We start from the raw sequence: 18,915 nt of genomic DNA on the forward strand, positions 1-18,915 counted from the left end.
CTTGTTGCCTGCTTAGACTCTTGGCACTCTTAGGTGAGCAGACTTAGTCAGCCTGTGTTGCCCTAACAAGGTGTTCAGCTTGCATTCCCTGGATGAGAATCAAACACAAGCATCTTCAATATCGGGCAACTGGAGGATTTCTGATAGCTGATCTGAGAGCAGATCATAGGGTGCTTGAAGGTGAGGTGTAGGTTGAGAATGATGCTTGAGAGAGGATGGGGGGTGAAAGAGTGTTTGTCTGCATCTCAGACAGGTATCAGGGCAGTTGGGTTGTGTTTGGTCTGGGTTGATCAACCAGCAATCTGGGCATATGATTGTCTTGGCAAATTGATTCTGGAAGCCTCCATGATTGTGTATGGTCTTCAGAGTGATGGGGAATTTTTGGTGGGGTGGTCAATCAATTTCATGGTCCAGCACTCCATAGAAAATTAAGAGATAGTTGACGACAGCCAGGACAAGGTTGCATCCTACGTACAGGAGATGGAATACCACATGCAAATAGGTGACAAGGAGGCAAATGACTCGTGCCCCGGGATGGTCATGGAGTTGATCATATCAAACCGCAGGAAGATTGTGGAAGTCCGTGCCTTGTAGAGTGTGGTTGGGAAGCAGGATTCCCAGTGAGTCCACGTCGATCACGTCATCCAATGTATCCGGCTGGCCCTCCAAATGTACAGCAGCTTCGGTTCCAGTACCATCAAGCCACCCCTCTTCAGCTAACCCATCCTTCTCTCCGTCAATCACGTCCTGCCATTCACTCCACGCTTCGCTCTTGAACTCCCATCCTCTCTCATTCTCCTCTTCCTCAAATGGCTCCGGATCGAGAGCCATGATCTGGTGATCGAGGTTCTCCAGTAGATTGCCGATGCTCTGTTCATCCATCGACTCGAGGAGGGCATCCAACATTTGGTTGACACCCGCAAAAGCTGCCATTGAGTCAGGTGTTGAGGTGGGTAGATAGGGTGGAGGTGTATCCTGTCGAATTGAATCTTCGTAGCTCAAATCTTGGAATATTGTCTTGCAGGTGGTGGGGAAGGCAGGCTGGCTGGATGTGGTACGCAAGGATATCGTATCAAGCAATGGGCTTGCTGGGGCAGTTGCCATCCCTACATCGAGGAATATGTCATTGTCCATCTGTTGAGCAGGTTCATTCGAGCCATTCATGTATGAGGTGGGTAGGGCAGCCTCTTGAGTCGAGGATTGGAATGATGGCGCCTGGCAAGTCAGGACCACTGGACATCCAGAGACAGTAGGAGTTGATGGTGCAGCCTTAGTGGGGGGGAGTCTGGAACACATTGTTTGGGGGTTTGAGGCATGCTTGCGATAGGTCTTGAGGCTCCACCAAGATCTCCCAGGGGAACCTGAATGTTGGACGCACTCAGTGCACTTACAGACTATTGGCAGCTCGGTCTTAGGACCCATATTATATCAATGGACCAGAAGTGTGCTGGTGGATGGTATGTCAGCCAACTCTTCTCAGCGCCAGCGCAGGGCATTGACATTGAAAGACCGAGTGCAGTTCGGTGTGGTGGTGGCGGACGTCCGCCAGCTGCAGCTCTTTGGGTCGTTTTACTCTGACCCCAATCGCCATGTTTGTTGCCCCGTACACTGTTTGATATGGCTGACTATTCCCAGGACCTGCGGGTCAATCCAATCCTCAAGTGGAACCTGCAAGACGTAGGGGAGTTTCTCCAATGTTTCGGTTTCCTTCGTAACTACAGTACGGCGGCTCATAAGCAGTGCACTGAAGACCTGGATGAACTCCTTGCACGGATTCCCGCAGGGGGGCAATTCTCCTTCGTCAAGGGTCGGGAATGGAGGGCTGCAGACACCCGTACTGAATCGAATTTTATAGATGTAGAAGCACCATCGGCTAAACGCCAAAAACGCAACAAGAAGGGAACGCGTGGATCTAAGGCCAGAGATCGTCGACACGGAAATGGCGAGCAATGCGACCGTGGCAGCGGTGGATCTCTTGAAAGTTCTGAACTGCCGCATCCCCGACTACAGTTCCTGCCATACAGTAACCGATGGGTCGACTACTGGAACTTGGAGGCAATGACGTACAGAGAAGCAATGGAGGACCCGACTTCGTGGTTGGAAGACCAAGAGGTGGAGGAATACGAGAAAGGAAGGCAGGAGTGGGAGAAAGATCGTGCAGTATCCAGCGGTCAACCTTCTCTTCCTCTGACAGAAGAAGCTCTCGAAGAGTATATGCTTTCGCAAACCCATACAACTTGAACTCTTCCCTCCGCCCTTGCTCTCAAGCTCCTCCCCCGTCGTGCCGTCAAACCTCCTCACTGCCTGCATGCCGCTACGCTCGCTACCCTATTTTCCCCTCCAGCACCGAACGCCGGTTCAGACTGCTTGGGGTAGTACGAGCTCGCGTGCATGCAGAGTATGGAGTGTGGTGCGTACAAGAAAGGGGTTCAAAGCAAAATAGGGCTGAAAGAGGGGTGCCAGTTTGACAGAGAAGGGGGGGATGGACGAAGACGTGCTGCGGGAAGGAGAGGGCAGTCTTGAATCCTGTCAGAAGGTTGCGTTCTGTTCACTACGCTCTCGTCCTTCCCGGATCTGACAAACCTATTCTGTGTCAGATCAATCTTATGTCGCCAGTTGCCTGACACTCGACCTCTGTTACTCAGTTTGGGTGACGACTCGGCATTCGAAGACTCGGCAGCAAAGCAGGCAAATAACTGCGCAAGAGCGCCAACTCTAGGACATGAATGCGATCCTAATCTCCTGATCTAGTATTTCTACCTTCCTAACTTGCTTGCCCCTCCCCAAACCCGGCCTTCCCGCCTGCTCGCCTTCACGACTCCGCTAAGTATGGGCAGAGCCAACGATCGAGTGAGGGGAAACACATGGTTAGCTAAGAAGGAAGTACTGAAGAATTCTGATCTGCTTGTCTCGGCTAGGTAAGCTGCGCCGATCTGCGCTGGAGCAGGGGAGAGGTTGCGTCTCGATCGTCATGCGACGGGCGGGCCTCGGGCTTCACGCGCGGGCTTCATGCCTGCATTCGCGAACGTGCGACTCCCCTGCTTCGGCCAACTGCCGCATCCAAGTATACAAGCTCTTTACCCTGCTGGCGCTGTCTTTTCTCCATCGGGTACAAGCATGCCGCTCAGGTTTCCCACACCAGCAGCCGAGTCCTACTCGAGGAGTTTATCGCCAGACAGGCTGAGAGGCGCGCATCCCTCCAGCTAAGAGGATCGAATATGATACACGGCCGCCCGTCTGAAAATGCCCTTCCATGCCAGGAGCCAGGAAGAAGTCCTGTTCTAGCCTTAACGGAAACATACTGTACAGAAATAGGATATAGCGCGTTGGGCTGAGAGAACGCTTCTAGTAAAACACACGTTTGGTAAGGTTTGGCAAGGGCATCCTGAATCAGACCGGAACTGTATAGCTGCGGCCAAGGCACGCAGCAAGCCCGGTCATTTCCAGAAAAACACGTCATATGTCACGTGCACAATCAAACAATACAAATACGCCCTTTCCGGGGTGGTCTGACCCTAGGAGAACAGTTCCCACGCGGGAGATGACTAACCGGATAGAGCGTGAGGGATCAGAAGCAGAAGAGGTGCTGCGGCCAGGGCTGAGGGCCGATCCGAACCCCGAGGCTTTCATGACCGGGTCGGCGTTGGGTATAGGTATGTGCTTTTACTGAACTGGAATGGACAGGAAGGCTTTTCATACAACTGAGGGGATTAAGCTGGAGGCTGGCCAGTTGGTAAATTGATTGGGCCGTTGGCGGCGAGGATTCGCTGGAAAGTAAAGTAAATTGGTAAGGGTTGAAAATGCTTGGCGACTGCGATCTCCTGCGCACTTCGATGATTTCTTTCCTAGCCAATAGCGTACTCGTATTATAAATGACAATAAGTGACAATAAAGATAATTTCCAGATTGTTTTTGTAAGAAGAACTTTGTTGTGCGCAGCGCGGGAGCTAAAAGGGCCATGATGAGCTGACCGACCAATCAGAGCTTGCCTTCGCCGCCCCTGGGCTGCGCAGTCGTTCGCAGTCACTGTCGCAGCAGCCCCCCTCTCCTCGACCTCCAATTGCATACTGCGCTTGTCGCTTTATCGTTCTCCATCGTCGACCACGACATTGACGGTGTGCACAAGGCAGAAGGAAAGGCGGTGAGCTAGCAACTTGCAGCGATTACCAGATACCGACCAACGCTGACGGTCATGGCCAACTCCGCCGCCTGACTGGTCCCTACCCAACCACAAACAACAGCTCTTCGACACGAGCAGAGAACAATACCCTGCACTGCCTACTCTTGCATTTACTTTCCTGATCAATCATGTCGGATCCCCTTGGTGTACTGGACGATGAGCCCGGGCCTTCTCGAAGGAGACGAGGGGAACCGCTGGACTTGCATGAACGGGTGCGTCGTATCTCGACGTCGATGTATGCGCTGTTAACGTGTGAACAGATGATACTCGCCCAACGACAGAAGAATAGAGATAGGGCAACAAAGCAACGGTACGCTCTCCCATTTCTTAACTCAGGTCAACTCACAGCAGAGCAGCGAAGACAGGCGTACACCGGAGCCGTCATCCCCGCAAGCCCCGCCTCCTCCTCTCCCGCCCTACCCACCACAGCTCCTCTCTTCCCCTCGTCAACCTGTACGACCACCTCCCCCTCAAGCACGCCCTCCCCCTCCAGTACCGAGGAAAGACCCGTATGCGAGGGGAGCGCCGGCGGGGAGGCTGTTTGACCCTGCTTCCGATCCTATCCCTGTTGCTCCTCCTGCTCCTATAACCGGCACACCAATAGCACCAGGGATGGCAGCAGGAGCAGGAGCAGGCCTAGGAGTGGGCGTAGGCACGCACGGTCGACCACTCCCAGCCCCTCCCAGAGGATATACGCAGCCGCAGCCCCCTCCTCCCCCTTCCTTCTCCCCGGCACATACCAACGCGCACTCTCCCGCGCAGCATTCCCGACTGTTCGATCCAAGCAGGGACGACCCACTGCGGTTCAGCGTCCTAAACCGGGGTCATGCTGCGCCTGCGCCCTCCCTCCCCCCCTCTCAGCCAAACACGTCCATTCTCCCCCCCATACCACCAAGTCTCTCCTCAACGCCTATGGGCCCCCGGTCCCAAGCAATATCCCGCAACGCCGTCCTCTCAGGAATATCAAACGGCACATCCTCGAGCCTCTCCCAGTCTCTCCTCGGTTCCAGCGCAACAGGGACGACCGGCACGACGGGGCACACGTCTTCTAGCGTACTGCTCAGCACGCCCGCGACGAGCAACTACCTTTCCGGCCTTGTACTCCCCCCTGGGGCGCTCGTAGGCCCCCACGCAAAGGGAGTTATACCCATGCCACCGCCGAGCGCGTACTCGGGGTCAGCGGGGTCGGTCGCATATACCAGCGCTTCGAGCGTGAGCACCGAGAGCAGTATCCACCTTTCTGCGCCTCTTCGATCTGAGCGATCAGGGGACAGCGCACGCAACGGCCTAGTAGTGAAGATGAAGAAGCTTTATGAGAATATCACTGAGCGCGAGAGGGAGTGTGAGAGAGTATTGGGAAGAGTGGAAGATCTGGCCCAGGAGGCGGGCTTTGGGAGGGAGGCGAGGAGGCTGGGAAAGGAGAGGGAGTGGGCGGTCTCGAGGGAGGAAATGGAAATGGAACGCAGGTGGTGGTTTAGTGTCGTCGATTATCATGAAGAGTGAGTCGCTGCTTCCCCTTTCGTTGAATGGGGCATTGCTGACGCGTAAACCCAGGCTCGCAGACGCACATCACGCGATGTTCAAGATTGGCCTGCACCCACTCACTGCCGGCGCCCTCGAAAAAGTCATAGCGCGGTACAACCTCCCCACGCGTCTGTGGCAGCGGGTCTGGCACCTTCTCCGGGTGCTCGTCGACCGCGCCCGATCACCGAACCCCCCTCCTCTCCCTACTTCCCTCACAAAAGAACCTATCAGCACCTTCCGCTCCCGACTCACCCCTGAACAAGTAAGCAGCATGTCCCCTTGGGCACGCCCGAACCCTCCAAAACGACCCGCCAGCACCCACCTGCACCTTACACCCCGCCTAGTAGCTGCCGAGCTCGTACAAGTCGCTTTCGCCTGGGCTTGGGAACTGTACGCCGTCCTCTGGGAACAGAGGACGATCGTCCATGTTGAGCAGATCAACCTTAGTGTCTGCTGGAGCGAGGCCATGGGGGACCTGGCGAGGTTTAGGATGGTATGGGCTAAGGAGCGGGAGAACGATGTTGCTCCGCTGCTGGTGGCGAGTGAATCTGGATCTGTTGGCTCACGGTCGGCGTTTTCCGCTCCATCGGCTAGGGGGCACCTGGACGAAGATGAATATGGGGAGGAGGATGGGGAAGGGGAGGGAGATGGGGATGTGGACATGGACGAAGATGAAGACCATATGTCGCTCGACGCTTCCTCTGGTCGGCTGCTCCAGCCCCAACCCCGCCACTCCCAGTTTCCTCGCAAGCCCTTACGATCTTCCAACCTCCAGCGACTCACTACGCCCAATAATGCTGCTAGCGCGTCCCACCGCCCCTTCCCGCTCCTGAGCCAGTCCCCAAACCTCCCCTCCCATTCTCCCCTTAACGCCTTCGTCAACTCCCACGCCGCACCAGTCATGGTACCCAGTATCGGAATGGGCGCTGTAGCCCTTTGGCCCCCGATCTTGGACACGGAAGTGTGGCGGAACGTCGCGCAGGAATGGTACTGGCGTGGCTTGGGCGAGATGCCAGGCGTAGGAAGGCTGCAGCATCATCTTGGTCTCCTGGCACAAGCTGCGCAGACAGAAGGTAGCAATGCGCTCGAAGGCACCGAGGCCCGCGTCGCGTACCATTTCCTCAAGAGCTTGACAAGCTCCCAACCGCACGTGACTGCTCGCGAGTCCGTCCTGTCACTCTTCAGCGTGGATAAGCAACGTGCGCGTGCAGCACCGGATGCGACTACCTCGGAGCTCTTCGTCCTCTTGCACGGCATTCTGTACACTCGTGTTCAGCTCGACGACTTCGCGCCCACCAAAGCGAGGCTCGACGAGCGCCTGCGAATTGAGTTGTCCGACATGGACACTGCGGGCAACGTCAGTGAGAGCGAGTGGATCATGTGGGGTGTCATGTGCCTCGCCGCTTGTGCCGAGTACGGAAGAGAAGAGGGGGTGATCAAGAAAGCCGAAGGGCGGTTAAGGAAGATGGACAAGGAGGATGCGGATGAGGACATGGAGGACGTCGTCGATGGCGTTGCTGCTCTTACCGCCGACACCAGTCAAGATACCGAACCGTTCCCACTCACGTTCCGCCTTGCCTTGAAGTTCACGTTCGATCTGCTCGCGATCGTGCTTGAGCATCCGTACCACCTTGCACCGCCCTACTACACGCCTCACCTCAATCCTTTCATCGTCATGATGTTCACCTACCTCTCCACCATCGCAAAGTCCAGCAAGGCAATGACGATCGTTGAACGCTACGTGCCATGGGAGCAGCTAGCTCGTTTCGTACAAGGTCATGTTCAGCGCATGTCTCTCGGAGACCATGAACGTGCTGCCAAGCTGCGTGCGGAGAAGCCCAACTCTGGTGGGATCCTTCCAGAAGACTGGGCGCTGCGTGGCATGGACTGGGTCACTCGGCGGGTCTACCAGAAGGGCTTCTGGGACAAAAGGCCCCCCAAGCCGGAAATTGTATATGACGCCAAAGGACGACCGACCATCAAGGGCGTGGCGCACGAGCTCGTCTCTGGAGAATCGGACGTTCTAGCCCTTGGTGTCGAGTCAGCGTTTAGCTCGCCTTCTGCCCCGGTATCTGAGCTTGTCAGAGATGGCATTGTGGAAGATGAAAGTGAAAATATGCGGGACGCCTGGATCGACTTGGCAAAGAGAAGATGGAAGCGTGTCATGGGTGCCTCTGCCATGCTCGAAAAAAGGATACGTGGCTGGCAATGGGAGGATGGTCGTGGCTGGGTCGTGGGCGGGGAGCTCGGAGACAAGCTTGCCGCGTGGCGCGAGGAAGATGAACGCGAGCAGAGAGAGAAGGAGGAGGAAGAGCGGAGGCTCAGGAACCGCGCCTGTAACGATGACATGGAAGCGGATCAGCAGATACCCATCGCAGAAGCTGATGACGAAATTGATGGTGAAGTTGACGAAGTGGTGCAGGCCCTTTTGGTGAGTGTTATTGATGGTTCTGGCTTTTGAAAGCCCGCTTATTAATATTGAACCAGGTCCAGCGCACGTCGTTACGCGATCAGCTGGATTCTCAGCAGCGCCTGCTTGTCGGCCGTGCTGCGCGATCCACCTCGTACCCTCCCATTTCGAAGCCCGCTAGGGCGGCACCGCTGTCACGGGTCCGGCGGGACTTACAAGTCGAACGCGGCTATACCATTCTTGTGCTTGATACCAACGTTTTGATTACGTCTTTGCTCCAAGTTCAAAATCTTATCGAAGGGTTGCGATGGACGGTTGTCCTTCCTTTACCTGGTACGTCCATATGCTTTTGGAGTCATCAGCTCGTTCTCATGTCGCCTCCCAGTCCTCGCTGAGCTCGATGGCCTCCGTTCTCACCCGAGATTGTCCGATATGGCAACGCTAGCTCTGGAGTACATAAAGAGCCACGTTCGAACACATTCGAAGTCTCTCAAAGTGCAAACCAGCAAAGGCAATTATCTTTCTAACCTTGCTGTCACAACGGAGGTTCTCGACTTTAGTGGAGCCGCCCGCAATATCGACGGGCTCATCCTGGATGCCGCGGCATGGCAGTTGGACCACTTCGTTGATCGCACAGCCATCCTCGCTACCAACGATGAGATGGTGTCCGAACCGACAGAGCAGACATCAAAGGTGGTGCTACTCACCTTCGATCGTAACATGCGGCTACGGGCTCGCAGTCGGCAGCTGGATGTCGCATCTCCAAACGAAGTTGCCGCTATCCTTCTTTCAGACTGATTCGCGTATGATTCGCTTTGGACTTGAGATATCAAAGGATTCGTGAGGTTGCACTAGGCAACATGGCGTTTGAGGTTAGAAGTTTGTTTCGTTCATCAATCTTTCAGTACTAGCAATGCCTTTTTTTAGCTTCTTCCGAGGTCTCGGTCATTTGTTGTACTTCTAGCACTATTTCTCATCAAGTAATGCATGAATTGTGCGGACCTTGAGAGCCATGCTTGCCGCATATATGATGAGGATGTTCACTCCATGTTCGGCTCCACGTGAATGTCTTTCTACCCAGTTTCAACACCGGTTGAATTTGTTATCTGACCAATTTAACCTTAATATATGGAGTAATGCCTGCTTTGGTCAGCCGCTCGTGCGCAGAATAGTACTCTCGGCGTTGACGGGTTTACCCCTCGGATCCTTTGTTCTGGATCCAAGCTTTCAACATATCTGGGAGCAGATCTATGTTGGTAAAAGGAGCGAGTGCCGAAAACGGTGATGCTCCGCGAAAGTTTGGCCGACCAAAAGCGCAGATGTCGGCCCTATTCTCGGAAAGTGCCGCATTGGAATGTTTTATCAGCTTGTGTTCCGGCATTTGAGGGGGATCCGTAGTCTATCAGGCACGGATGTGCTGGCGCCTTCCCTGGACTACCAGTACTTCGGTGTCGATGAAACAGAAAGGGCATCTTTGAGATGCACAAAGCATTGTACGGAAGTAGCCATAACGGACTAGTTATTGAAGCTCCGCTCCAGTTTCGCGCTACAGAGAGCAAGTTGCCTCGGATTTTACAACGGAAGCCGATTCTAATCACCTCGTTACCACAAACCAGGGACAATCTTGGTATATCAGCACAGAGCTTATAAAGCACGTGTACCTGATATGATTCTAATCTTCCAGAGGCTTCTCAAGGATCTCGCCGCTGTCAACAGGGCACGAAAGATTTAGAGTTCAATTTCTGTTGTTCATGATACAGATCTGACTAGCAGAACGAGAAAACCGTCTGCAGTCGGGTAGTCGGTTAGGATAGCGGTCCAGGCTTTAACGATGGGCAAAGTCTGGAGGATGCACAGGTCCAGCTGTATAATTGTCCGGGTAAGGAACCCTAGCGAGGCAAACCGAAACCTCTCGGAGGGTTTTCACCTCGCGCAATCGCTGCTTGGCAATCGGGACATGGGTAATCGTGGCTCTTGTGTGTGAAGTTTTGCGGTGCGCGAAATTCACTCTATGGTACTAGTCAAGTCAAGTTTAATAGCTTACGAACTGACACTCACATAGCAATCGACACAATTCGTTGGGCAGGTATCGGGATGCCAGCGTGAAAGCCTGCACCTGATTGAAACGCTAAGTACAGGATCGAACCGTAGCGGCTGTTTCCGGGTAGCTCACTTTCTTTGCCCACACTCGAACTGGAGTAGGAAGTCAGTGTATTGGAAACCATCGTTCAAAGAAGCACGCATACTGGATATTCTTCATCGAAACGAGTGTGCCCACAGTTCCATTTTGTAAAGAGACGATTCATCCAACACATGTTCTGCGGCGGTGTTCAGTTTGAGTATTGAGACCCCAGTGTCAATCCATCACACCTTTCTGTGAGCGAATGTGAAAGGGGGTAAAGGAAATAAGAAGATTCAAACAAGTAGCCGCCACTTGGTTGAACAGGGAGGGGTACGGTGCCGAGTGAGGGGAGTCGATAGAGCAGCATCCCTTTCGAAGAGCCTCTTTTATGGTGTTTGCGTGAGAGGTCTCAAAGTGGGGCAAAGACTGCAGGTCTTCTCAGGCAATGCCCCATGTGGAAGCCGCGGATATCGCCGGCATTGAGGAACCAATGTGCACATCGTAGTTCCGGTGCGGAGGTGACCGATGTGGCGAGATGGGTGCTAATACCAAGGAGAGGCAGTCGAGCCAGCGGACACTTCCCGGGCAAGACGGTGAAAGGTGCCAAAACATATGGCCCCTCGATGTTGAAAGCCAAGAAATCGTCCATACTGAGGAATGAAGTGCGGCCATCGTGGCTCACGTGCGATGCATTTCCCCACAAGGAGGAGTCAGTTGTGAACACCTACTTGGGAATGAAAAGGATCTCGGAGATTGGGCATCCGATTCCAAGCAAGAAGCAATCGCAGTATGCGCCCGTGTCACAAGGACAATCGGACGCCGCCTAGTGGAACCCAGGTAAAACTAGGATCTCCACAAGTCTTCTAGAACCAGGGATAATTCAAAGTTCCTTCAGTGGATCCCGCTCGACAGCGCCTCCAGCCCACAGTCTATGTTACGGTCGGGTCGGATATGTGCAGCCGCGGATGTGACATGGCGCTGGGAAGACTGAGGTCTCCCATGATCTCGGTGCATCATTGCATGAAGGGACCCGCAAGCACCCTGATTGTGCGATAAGAGAACTTCAGCTGTCAGCACCTATGCAAGACAGAAGAGATCGGCTTGCTTTCTAATGGCCAATTCCAACTCCCAGGCTCATGCCACGTGGAAGGTGATTAGCCAAGAGTGGGAGAGAAACAAGAGCTTCCAGTGCGCCTGCAGGTTTCAACGCCTCACACAGGTGGGAAAAGACCATCGTTCTGCAAGCGGTGCGCAAGTATATATCTTTTCCAGAAGTAGCATGTTCGAAACGACCGCTTGGAGGCGATCACCTAGGGTGCCGACAGCTGTGTGATGTTAGAAGCAAGAGGTAGGAAATAACGTTTGTCTCCGCAGATTGATAATATTCTTCTCCGCAAAACTGCTGGCGCCCGCCATCATCCTTCTGATCCAGGCTCAAATACATACATTGAGGACCTTATAAGGAATTAAGGTGCACAACACAATGCCAAACGCTACAGGCTGCGGTAAACTTACCTGGACCTTAAAGGGCATTCTCTATATCAACGATAAGCGTTCCTGTGGGCGTGGTGAGCGGGTCGGCAAAGTTTATCCGACAGCGTGCCTAACACGCGGAGAAGACTGAAGGCCCCCACAACCAGACACTTTTCATATCAGGGTTCTGCCCCGCGCATACCAGGCATTCGTCACGGCTGTCTTCCTGCTTTCTCCTAAAGCCGATGACGTCTTCGGAGGCACGTCGCCAGGTCCCAAACGAGTTAATCTCCTCTGTAAACCCTACTACGAGCTTCGGTCTAGTCAGAATTGATCGGGAGATTCGGATGGGCTTTGAATTATTCATACCGCAAATCTATCACATTCGTCTCATCGCCGAGGCGTTCGTGTGTTCAACATTTGAGCGAGCTTCCCACGGCAATCCGATGGTCGCGAATCCATGCCCCGGCCCCGGTGCGGCGGGCGGATGTCCTAAAATCCCATTGCAACGTCTGGGGGTGTTGGGTGTACCTTGTGATGCGCACCATCCGGAGAACGAATGCTGATCCGAAAGCAGTCGTAGCTGGCCCGGGCCGGACAAAGGCCTCTTAGCGCCATCGGAAGGTTGCCCATGGGCCCTGGATTGGAATACCTCGGTGAATGCGTTTTTATGGTCAGCGTTCCCATCAAGAGTGTATGTTTGAGGGTAACAAGGAAAGGAGGCCCAATCCGTGCAGAAAGAGATGGTTCCCCGGTGTCTTTTTGCTCCTCCACAACGAAGCAATGGGGCCTGCCTTCACCCTTACATGCCGCCAGCTCGCGTATTCCGTGTTTTGTTGCTAGCAATCGATTCGCTCGCTGGAGTTCACTTAGGCATAATTAAAAAAGCGCGCCCTGGTACCTGCCTCGCGTTCCAACAAAAGCTTTATGAGTTATGAGGCCGAAAAGGGACAGAAAGTAACCATTCCCACAATGAACACTTGTGTCATTCAGAAGCAGGTTTTAAACATTGACGGTGCATAGTCAATAACACAGCCAGGGTGATGGGCAGTCATATTATGTTAGGATTCCGTTGTGTCATGCAGTGATGTGAAAGACCACTGAGGAAAATTAGAAGACGGCGTCGCTTGGTGGGTTTCCAATTGCTCACCAGTTGTATGGCATCACTTTCCGTACCAGAGGAAGATAATGCTCCGAGATTTTCCACGCTGAACTTGTCTGTGGAATTGTCGAAGGTATAGGACCATACTTCCGTGAAAATTCTACCCCACTCATATGTCAATGCTGGCGTTTTGTAGAGGGAGAGTCAGCTCACCGTTACGTGCACCATTGATAGCTCGCCATAAGTTCCACTGTGCATTCTGCAGACCCTGGACAAGGTCCAAGTTCTTGCACCAGATGGGCGGCAACGCAGGCGATGGGTTCACGTCGACAGTCGGCAGCGAGGAATTGCAGAGCGTAAGCTGTCTAGCAAGACCCGCTGCCATTAGTGCTGCCAACTCCATATTACGGTACCGTGGTAACTACCCGTCTTGAGAACATATGTGTTGGTGTCATTACTGTCGAAGGCTGGATTGGCCACAACCATGCCGATGTTGGTGAGTAACCCTAATCGATCTCATTAGAAGATATGTCTTTACCCAAACTAGATGGTGGCCCGCAGTTCTGACCTCGCGGATAAGGCTGCAGCGCTTGAACTACCTTTGTAAGGAACTGCTCGTTCACATTGCTGCCGTAGAATGGGTTCCATTCCATGTCACTATTCATTACCTGCCCCGACAGCCAGTCAGACTCACTCAGATCTCGTGAGCATCGAATGTACGAGAAGACTCGCTTACCTCCACGGGTCTTCCATCGTCGAACAAGGATAGAGCATAGAACGACGCAGAATTATTTGCGTGAACTGTGGAGCCTCTGAAAGAATCAGACGAAACATCGCAGGTGTCCATAGGTTAAGTCCGCGGTTCTTACCCGTGAAATCCCGTATGCTACCGCTCCCTGTAAGCAGCGAACTACTGAGATTGGCTTGGGAGACGAATGTCTGCAATCGAGAACTGGCATTGGCAGCAGTCACGTTCACTTCGAAGAAAGACGCTGAGTAGTTTTCCCAGACTGCGGCATACTGTCCGGCTTTTGAGGTATAATTTGCTGGTATGAGTCCGTTGAGTGATAAGGCTTCTATCGCTCGCAAAGACGCAGAGACGAGAGCGGCTGCGGAAAGTGGATGGATCAGTGGCGGATCAGTGTCGGATCGGGCGGTAATGCTTACAATTTACGTCAAACGGATAATGTCCATATCCAATGCCTTCATTGGAGTCACTGTAGTTAACACGTCAGGATGGTGCTTCAGAGACGATCACATCAACATCCGCACCGCCAATTACCTACTGGCTGGCCTTCTCTCAAACCGATTAGATTGGTGATGTTTGGAGTCTGAGCGAAGGGTGCCGCACGCGCTAGATTGTAATCTATGTTCCTATATAGCGAGGGAAACACATTCAATAATGAGCTGTGTTGTCCGCTGTGCCAGCAACTCTCACCTTTTCAGCAGCGCGGCATAGGTTTCATTCTGAAGGGTAGCACTCCTTGCCAAGAACTTCGAAGAACGGCTTTACCCTTGCGGTAGATCCAGGAAGTAATGAGCGAGTGCGGGAAGAAGTTCAAGGTCGGTATCGATCATCCTCCTCGGTTGTGAGCAATCACCGACATTATCGCGAAGTCATGCTGGACCCATTTGTAATCACAGTACGGGGTGTTCCCTAGGTCACTCATATTGTTGCCCATGTTCACAAAACTGGCATAATCGCCAATTGTTTCCTCATGGCATAGTGCACCCGTCATGTTGGCCCGCTCCAAAACGGCCCCCAACGCAGCTTCGATGGCGTCAGATTGAAGAAGTGGCATCATGAGGCGCAGGGCGATCAACGAATCTCGCTACCGACAATTTACCAGGTAAGCTCTCGCGAAATGAAGAACCGTAGAAGACGCACTCCAAAATAAGTAAGGAACCGCCAGCCTCCTGCAGTGAACTTGTTCGAATATGTCAAAAATGACACCTCTTGAGCGTTCTGATCGGACCCGTTGTGCAGGCCAACAAGTGCATCCCGCAGCGCCGTATTGTTACTGGTTGTATTGAACAAAAACAATCCATCGGTATCCAAACCAGTCAAGCTTGTCTCATTGCATGGGACCTTCCATGCGGCGATACCAGGAAGGGTACTGTCGTTAAGCCGGATCTCGATTGTAGGGGGGCGTGAAAGTGCGTTGCTCCCGGGAGTGACGTTAAACCAGACATTTGACGCCGTTTGCAGCTCGACAATCAGGGCCTCGGTGCCGTTGATCCAGGGCTGATGCAGCCGGAAGTGTGTGCTATTGTAGGACTGCAACGTGTAGATGAAGATCTCATGCATCAGACCTCCACCTACACCCCGATGTGAGCCGGTCGCAGCATGAGCCAAAATGAAACTAGCGTACCTTCAACATAGTCCCTCGTGGCTCGTACTGCACCTATGACGGCAACTCCAAGCTGTGCATCAGTGGAGAAGCTCTCATCTGCCCTTTCACCCCGACATTGTCCCATATCTCGACCGTGGACGCAAGTGGTAGACTGGAGTGGACCAACTGCACATCAAGCGATGGTCCCGTTGTATTGGAGGTGGAGGCATTGACTGGAAGGAAGGATAGGAGGGCACCGGAATTGCCCGCCGGCATCGCCGTTACGAATCGTCTGGCCGTCGTCGTCGAGTTTGTGCTACTGAACAGTACTTGTGCTGAGGTGACATTGTCCCTGTAGAAGTAGTTTTCATTCCCTCCACTGCTGAGGTGAAAGTAGTGCGGTGCTTGATCAAGTGTTGCTCGTTTTGCCGGGGCTTCAAGTAGCTCCGAGCGTTCAAACGCTTCCAGACTCCACGCGGTCGAGGACCATAGGCCGCATGCAATGCTGGTCACCAGCAAAGTCCAAACCGTACACAATGAACATAGCTTCATGGTGGTCAGAAGCAGGTAGAAGCGCCTTCATCGCTCCCATCATTGTGAAGCGCATATAGCCAATTTGGGAGGAGCTCATTCATTGTTGAGAAGGTCAGGTGAGGAGGAGCTCAAACAAACAACGACGCGCCCCGTGGGGCGGCAATTGCTCCCGAAATATATCAACAAATAGTCCGGCCATACATATATAGATAATCCGAAAGACTACAAGAACACACAGAGAAAAGAAAGTCGTCGTGCAGAAGTACATCTACAATACAAATTCACGCAGCCGCGAACGAATTTCCCAAAGCAAACTGAGGAAACCACGTTAGAAAAGTTTCACCGACATTCCTCCTCTGAAACCCATTCCATAACCGCCAGCAGCAACACACTGGTATGCAACAGATCAGTATCAAGGAGCCAGTCCAACGAATGGATCCTGGTTACTCACACGTCCACTTGCAGCACAAAAAATAGTGGGTCCATTGATTTGACAAATACCACCGCCGATTCCCTGTAATTCGGTTAGCCTGCTAGGTATCACAACACATCTGGCACGAGATAACTGACAACTGCACACCGCCCAGCACCCATCGACTTTGCATCCACCAGATAGCTGTTCGCTGCGCATCAGCACATCTTCCAGCACATCATCTGACACTTACGCATCATAAGCGGCCCTTCTTTCTTCTTCCGGTCCAGGCCTCGCTCGTCGAAAAGCCTGCATATGGCCTGGTCTGGGCTCTGTCCTTTCCTGCCTCCCGATATCAGGGATTGAAGATGATATCTTTCCTTTGGCCGCCATTTTCCTAATCTGTTCCTGGGTTTTGCGCAAATCATCCGTCCGCTTACTCCGGGCATGCTCGACAGAGGAATTGTTCAGCACCAAGACCGAGTAATGCTCACTTGGATGAGTGACTTCGTCTTCGTTGTCTGAGTCATCTTCGCCGACAAGGGACTTAGCATCCACCGTAGCCAAGCGAGAATTGGTGGATCCTCGACGGCCAATGCTCTTCAACTTCTTGAGGGCGGAGTCAGTGGTTGGAGGTGCGCAACCACAGAGAGAGTAAGGGACGCCGAAGCGCATTCGCCACGCACGCGCTGTCTCGTCGAACGCGTCTGCTAACGCATTTTCCTCCACTTTATCGTCGTGATTGGGAATGTAGCCTAGGAGATTGTACGTTTCTGAGCGATATCGATCCGCAAAGAGCATATTGGTATGCCAAACAAGGTCGATATCAAGTGTCGGAACGGCTTTCAGGGGTGCTGACGCGCACAGATCGAGCCAAGCATGATAACGTGCAATACTGCGCACAAGGACCGTCTTGTCGGTTGAAAATGCACCTGGTCTGGTCCAACCAAGATCGACCATCTCCTTAATGAAAGAGCCTTGCCGAAGAGTCTATCCCCATGGTCAGCGAACGATCATGCTCAGAGCGCAGCGCGACTGACCGCGCCGATCAAATCAAGCGAGAATATACCGGCATGATTGTAATGTGATAACAGTCTTCCCCACCTGTATGAACAGCTTGTGTGTTAAACAGGTACGAGATCGGGGGAATGGAACACACCTGGACGGGGAGGCCGAATTATCAATCAGTCGCATTCCGATGCGCATACAGTACTCAACCTGTGCCGTGTTCCACTTGACTAGGTCCCCAATTGCTTCAGCTGTCTTTTGTTCGGGCTTTTTGCAGACACTCTCGAAGAACTGAAGTAGCCTCCTGTTGAGAAAGTACGATTTTTTGAAATCGGGAAGACCGGTGGTGTAATCGATTAATGTTCCGCTGAACATGAACAGTCAGTCTGCACGGCTCAGTGAAGTAATTGGAACACAGCGTACGCCAAAGATTCACCAGGTGATTTGTATTTAATCAACCACGTTCGTATGTTTTCCGCAAAACGCCGTACGCCCATTGCCTATGCAAATGCTCAGTCCCGAGGCACACGTGAAAGGGCCTGAATCCGGAGACCTCTTTGTCGAACTGGAGCAGACACGACTTGCAGGTCTGTTTAAACCCAGGCTGCCCAAACCCCTGCTGCTCATTATCATACCATGATACCTCGACGGTATTCTTGCATCGTGGACAAGGTACGTGAATGGTTTCAGATGGGGCAATTTGGTGCGAGAATGTGAACGGCTGTCCAGTAAAGGCCTCGAAGGTAAAAGTTTGATCGTGAGGTGGATCGAGGAGTCGCATTGTTACAGGATTGATAGAGGCTGCAAGTCGAGCAAGTGGAAAGAATCTAAATAGATTGATCGGCTCGGATCCGGGTATCTCTCTGCACACATACCTCATCTTAAGCAGTCGCCTCGCGCGCACTAGCCCGTCCTCGAGATATTCTAACGGATTCTGTGATAGATGTCAACAATATACTTTGTTGGGTGGGAGAAAACAAACCAGGTAGAATGCATGCCAAATCATAGCGACATCTAGAGGTGGAGTTTCTTCCCTCCCGAGCGGCCGATCATCCCGACCGGGACGAAGGAGCATTTTCGTGTACCATAGCTCGAATCGCCACACTGCACGGGATACAAAGACAACCCAGCGCTCAGTTTCCGACAGCTCATCCCAACTTGTTTCCGTCCCAGATCCAACTGTAACATCCTGTCGTAATTGCCAAAAGGCGCCGAGCAAGCGGAGGTGAGCTTCGACCTCAGAGAGCTTCACAAGAGAATGGGTATCATGGGCTGCTATCGGAAAGCTGCTTGGAAGATTAACAGGATATGCAGGAGGCAAGTCTGCACCTGGAGTTGGGAGGGTATCGCTGAGCTCGGTAGATGGATCGTAGTCCGGGGGCAAGTCGATCGGAGGTGGAGGGTCTTCCAAATCCAAGGGAGGTGCGAGATCGCCTAGAGAGTCATCCGACCTCAGAACGAAAGTCGACATTTGTTCGCAAACGAGATACAGCCAAATTACTAAGTTACTAGTGCGTGGAAATAGTGGTTCAGCGGAATGGCATGGCCTAAACCAGATGATGAGCAATCCATCAAGCTGGACATCAAGCTGAATGAATTGGGCGTCTCTGCGTTCCTGGCCCCGCATTCCTGAACTGCGAAAGGGGCGCCGGCAAGACCCTAGCTGTCATGTCGGAATTAAATACAAATGGGGGAACTAACAAGTTTCCATGGAATTACCATACCATTTCTACTGTCAGCGTTTTGATCCCGAGTCGACCCAGCACGAGCTCACCAAACTTCATCTCGACTGCATCTCGACTTGTACAATGACAATG

The 18,915-nt window shown here is 52.9% G+C and overlaps 5 protein-coding genes across 5 annotated transcripts; 2 read left to right on the top strand and 3 right to left on the bottom strand.

Annotated features, from left to right (window-relative positions):
- Nucleotides 1-555: 555 nt before the first annotated feature.
- Nucleotides 556-1,164, bottom strand: DACRYDRAFT_112447 (uncharacterized protein; the record flags this gene model as incomplete). The annotated part of the gene is made up of 1 exon (XM_040769418.1): nucleotides 556-1,164. The coding sequence occupies one exon, from the start codon at nucleotides 1,162-1,164 to the stop codon at nucleotides 556-558; it is 609 nt and encodes a 202-aa protein (XP_040623730.1).
- Nucleotides 1,165-1,865: 701 nt separating this feature from the next.
- DACRYDRAFT_25500 (uncharacterized protein) lies at nucleotides 1,866-3,056 on the top strand. The gene is made up of 3 exons (XM_040774189.1): nucleotides 1,866-2,410; nucleotides 2,464-2,536; nucleotides 2,598-3,056. Exon 1 carries the CDS (start codon nucleotides 2,077-2,079, stop codon nucleotides 2,239-2,241), a length of 165 nt encoding a protein of 54 aa, XP_040623731.1. The 5' UTR covers nucleotides 1,866-2,076; the 3' UTR covers nucleotides 2,242-2,410; nucleotides 2,464-2,536; nucleotides 2,598-3,056.
- A 1,120-nt stretch (nucleotides 3,057-4,176) lies between these two features.
- DACRYDRAFT_102743 (uncharacterized protein) lies at nucleotides 4,177-9,006 on the top strand. Its single transcript, XM_040767660.1, has 6 exons — nucleotides 4,177-4,392; nucleotides 4,441-4,490; nucleotides 4,537-5,679; nucleotides 5,735-8,135; nucleotides 8,192-8,447; nucleotides 8,500-9,006. The coding sequence occupies exons 1-6, from the start codon at nucleotides 4,309-4,311 to the stop codon at nucleotides 8,910-8,912; spliced, it is 4,347 nt and encodes a 1,448-aa protein (XP_040623732.1). The 5' UTR covers nucleotides 4,177-4,308; the 3' UTR covers nucleotides 8,913-9,006.
- A 3,789-nt stretch (nucleotides 9,007-12,795) lies between these two features.
- On the bottom strand, nucleotides 12,796-15,420 carry DACRYDRAFT_119881 (uncharacterized protein; the record flags this gene model as incomplete). Its single annotated transcript, XM_040770884.1, has 10 exons — nucleotides 12,796-12,809; nucleotides 12,860-12,971; nucleotides 13,025-13,317; nucleotides 13,380-13,479; nucleotides 13,548-13,920; nucleotides 13,979-14,028; nucleotides 14,417-14,643; nucleotides 14,700-15,130; nucleotides 15,184-15,235; nucleotides 15,280-15,420. 7 exons carry the CDS (start codon nucleotides 15,418-15,420, stop codon nucleotides 13,476-13,478), a joined length of 1,278 nt encoding a protein of 425 aa, XP_040623733.1. The 3' UTR covers nucleotides 12,796-12,809; nucleotides 12,860-12,971; nucleotides 13,025-13,317; nucleotides 13,380-13,475.
- A 597-nt stretch (nucleotides 15,421-16,017) lies between these two features.
- Nucleotides 16,018-18,569, bottom strand: DACRYDRAFT_112451 (uncharacterized protein; the record flags this gene model as incomplete). Its single annotated transcript, XM_040769419.1, has 8 exons — nucleotides 16,018-16,069; nucleotides 16,130-16,192; nucleotides 16,259-16,294; nucleotides 16,344-17,080; nucleotides 17,131-17,194; nucleotides 17,250-17,465; nucleotides 17,974-18,032; nucleotides 18,081-18,569. 8 exons carry the CDS (start codon nucleotides 18,567-18,569, stop codon nucleotides 16,018-16,020), a joined length of 1,716 nt encoding a protein of 571 aa, XP_040623734.1.
- Nucleotides 18,570-18,915: the final 346 nt, after the last annotated feature.

Source organism: Dacryopinax primogenitus (assembly GCF_000292625.1).
Source record: "Dacryopinax primogenitus strain DJM-731 SS1 chromosome Unknown DACRYscaffold_26, whole genome shotgun sequence".
NCBI lineage: Eukaryota > Fungi > Basidiomycota > Dacrymycetes > Dacrymycetales > Dacrymycetaceae > Dacryopinax > Dacryopinax primogenitus.

Excerpts from the sequence above, each read along its gene's own strand:
- DACRYDRAFT_25500 (XM_040774189.1), top strand. The coding sequence starts at position 2,077 with ATGGAGGACCCGACTTCGTGGTTGGAAGACCAAGAGGTGGAGGAATAC.
- DACRYDRAFT_102743 (XM_040767660.1), top strand. The coding sequence starts at position 4,309 with ATGTCGGATCCCCTTGGTGTACTGGACGATGAGCCCGGGCCTTCTCGA. Across the intron at positions 4,491-4,536 it reads GATAGGGCAACAAAGCAACG|CGAAGACAGGCGTACACCGG; the intron begins GTACGCTCTCCC and ends ACAGCAGAGCAG. Across the intron at positions 8,136-8,191 it reads AAGTGGTGCAGGCCCTTTTG|GTCCAGCGCACGTCGTTACG; the intron begins GTGAGTGTTATT and ends ATATTGAACCAG.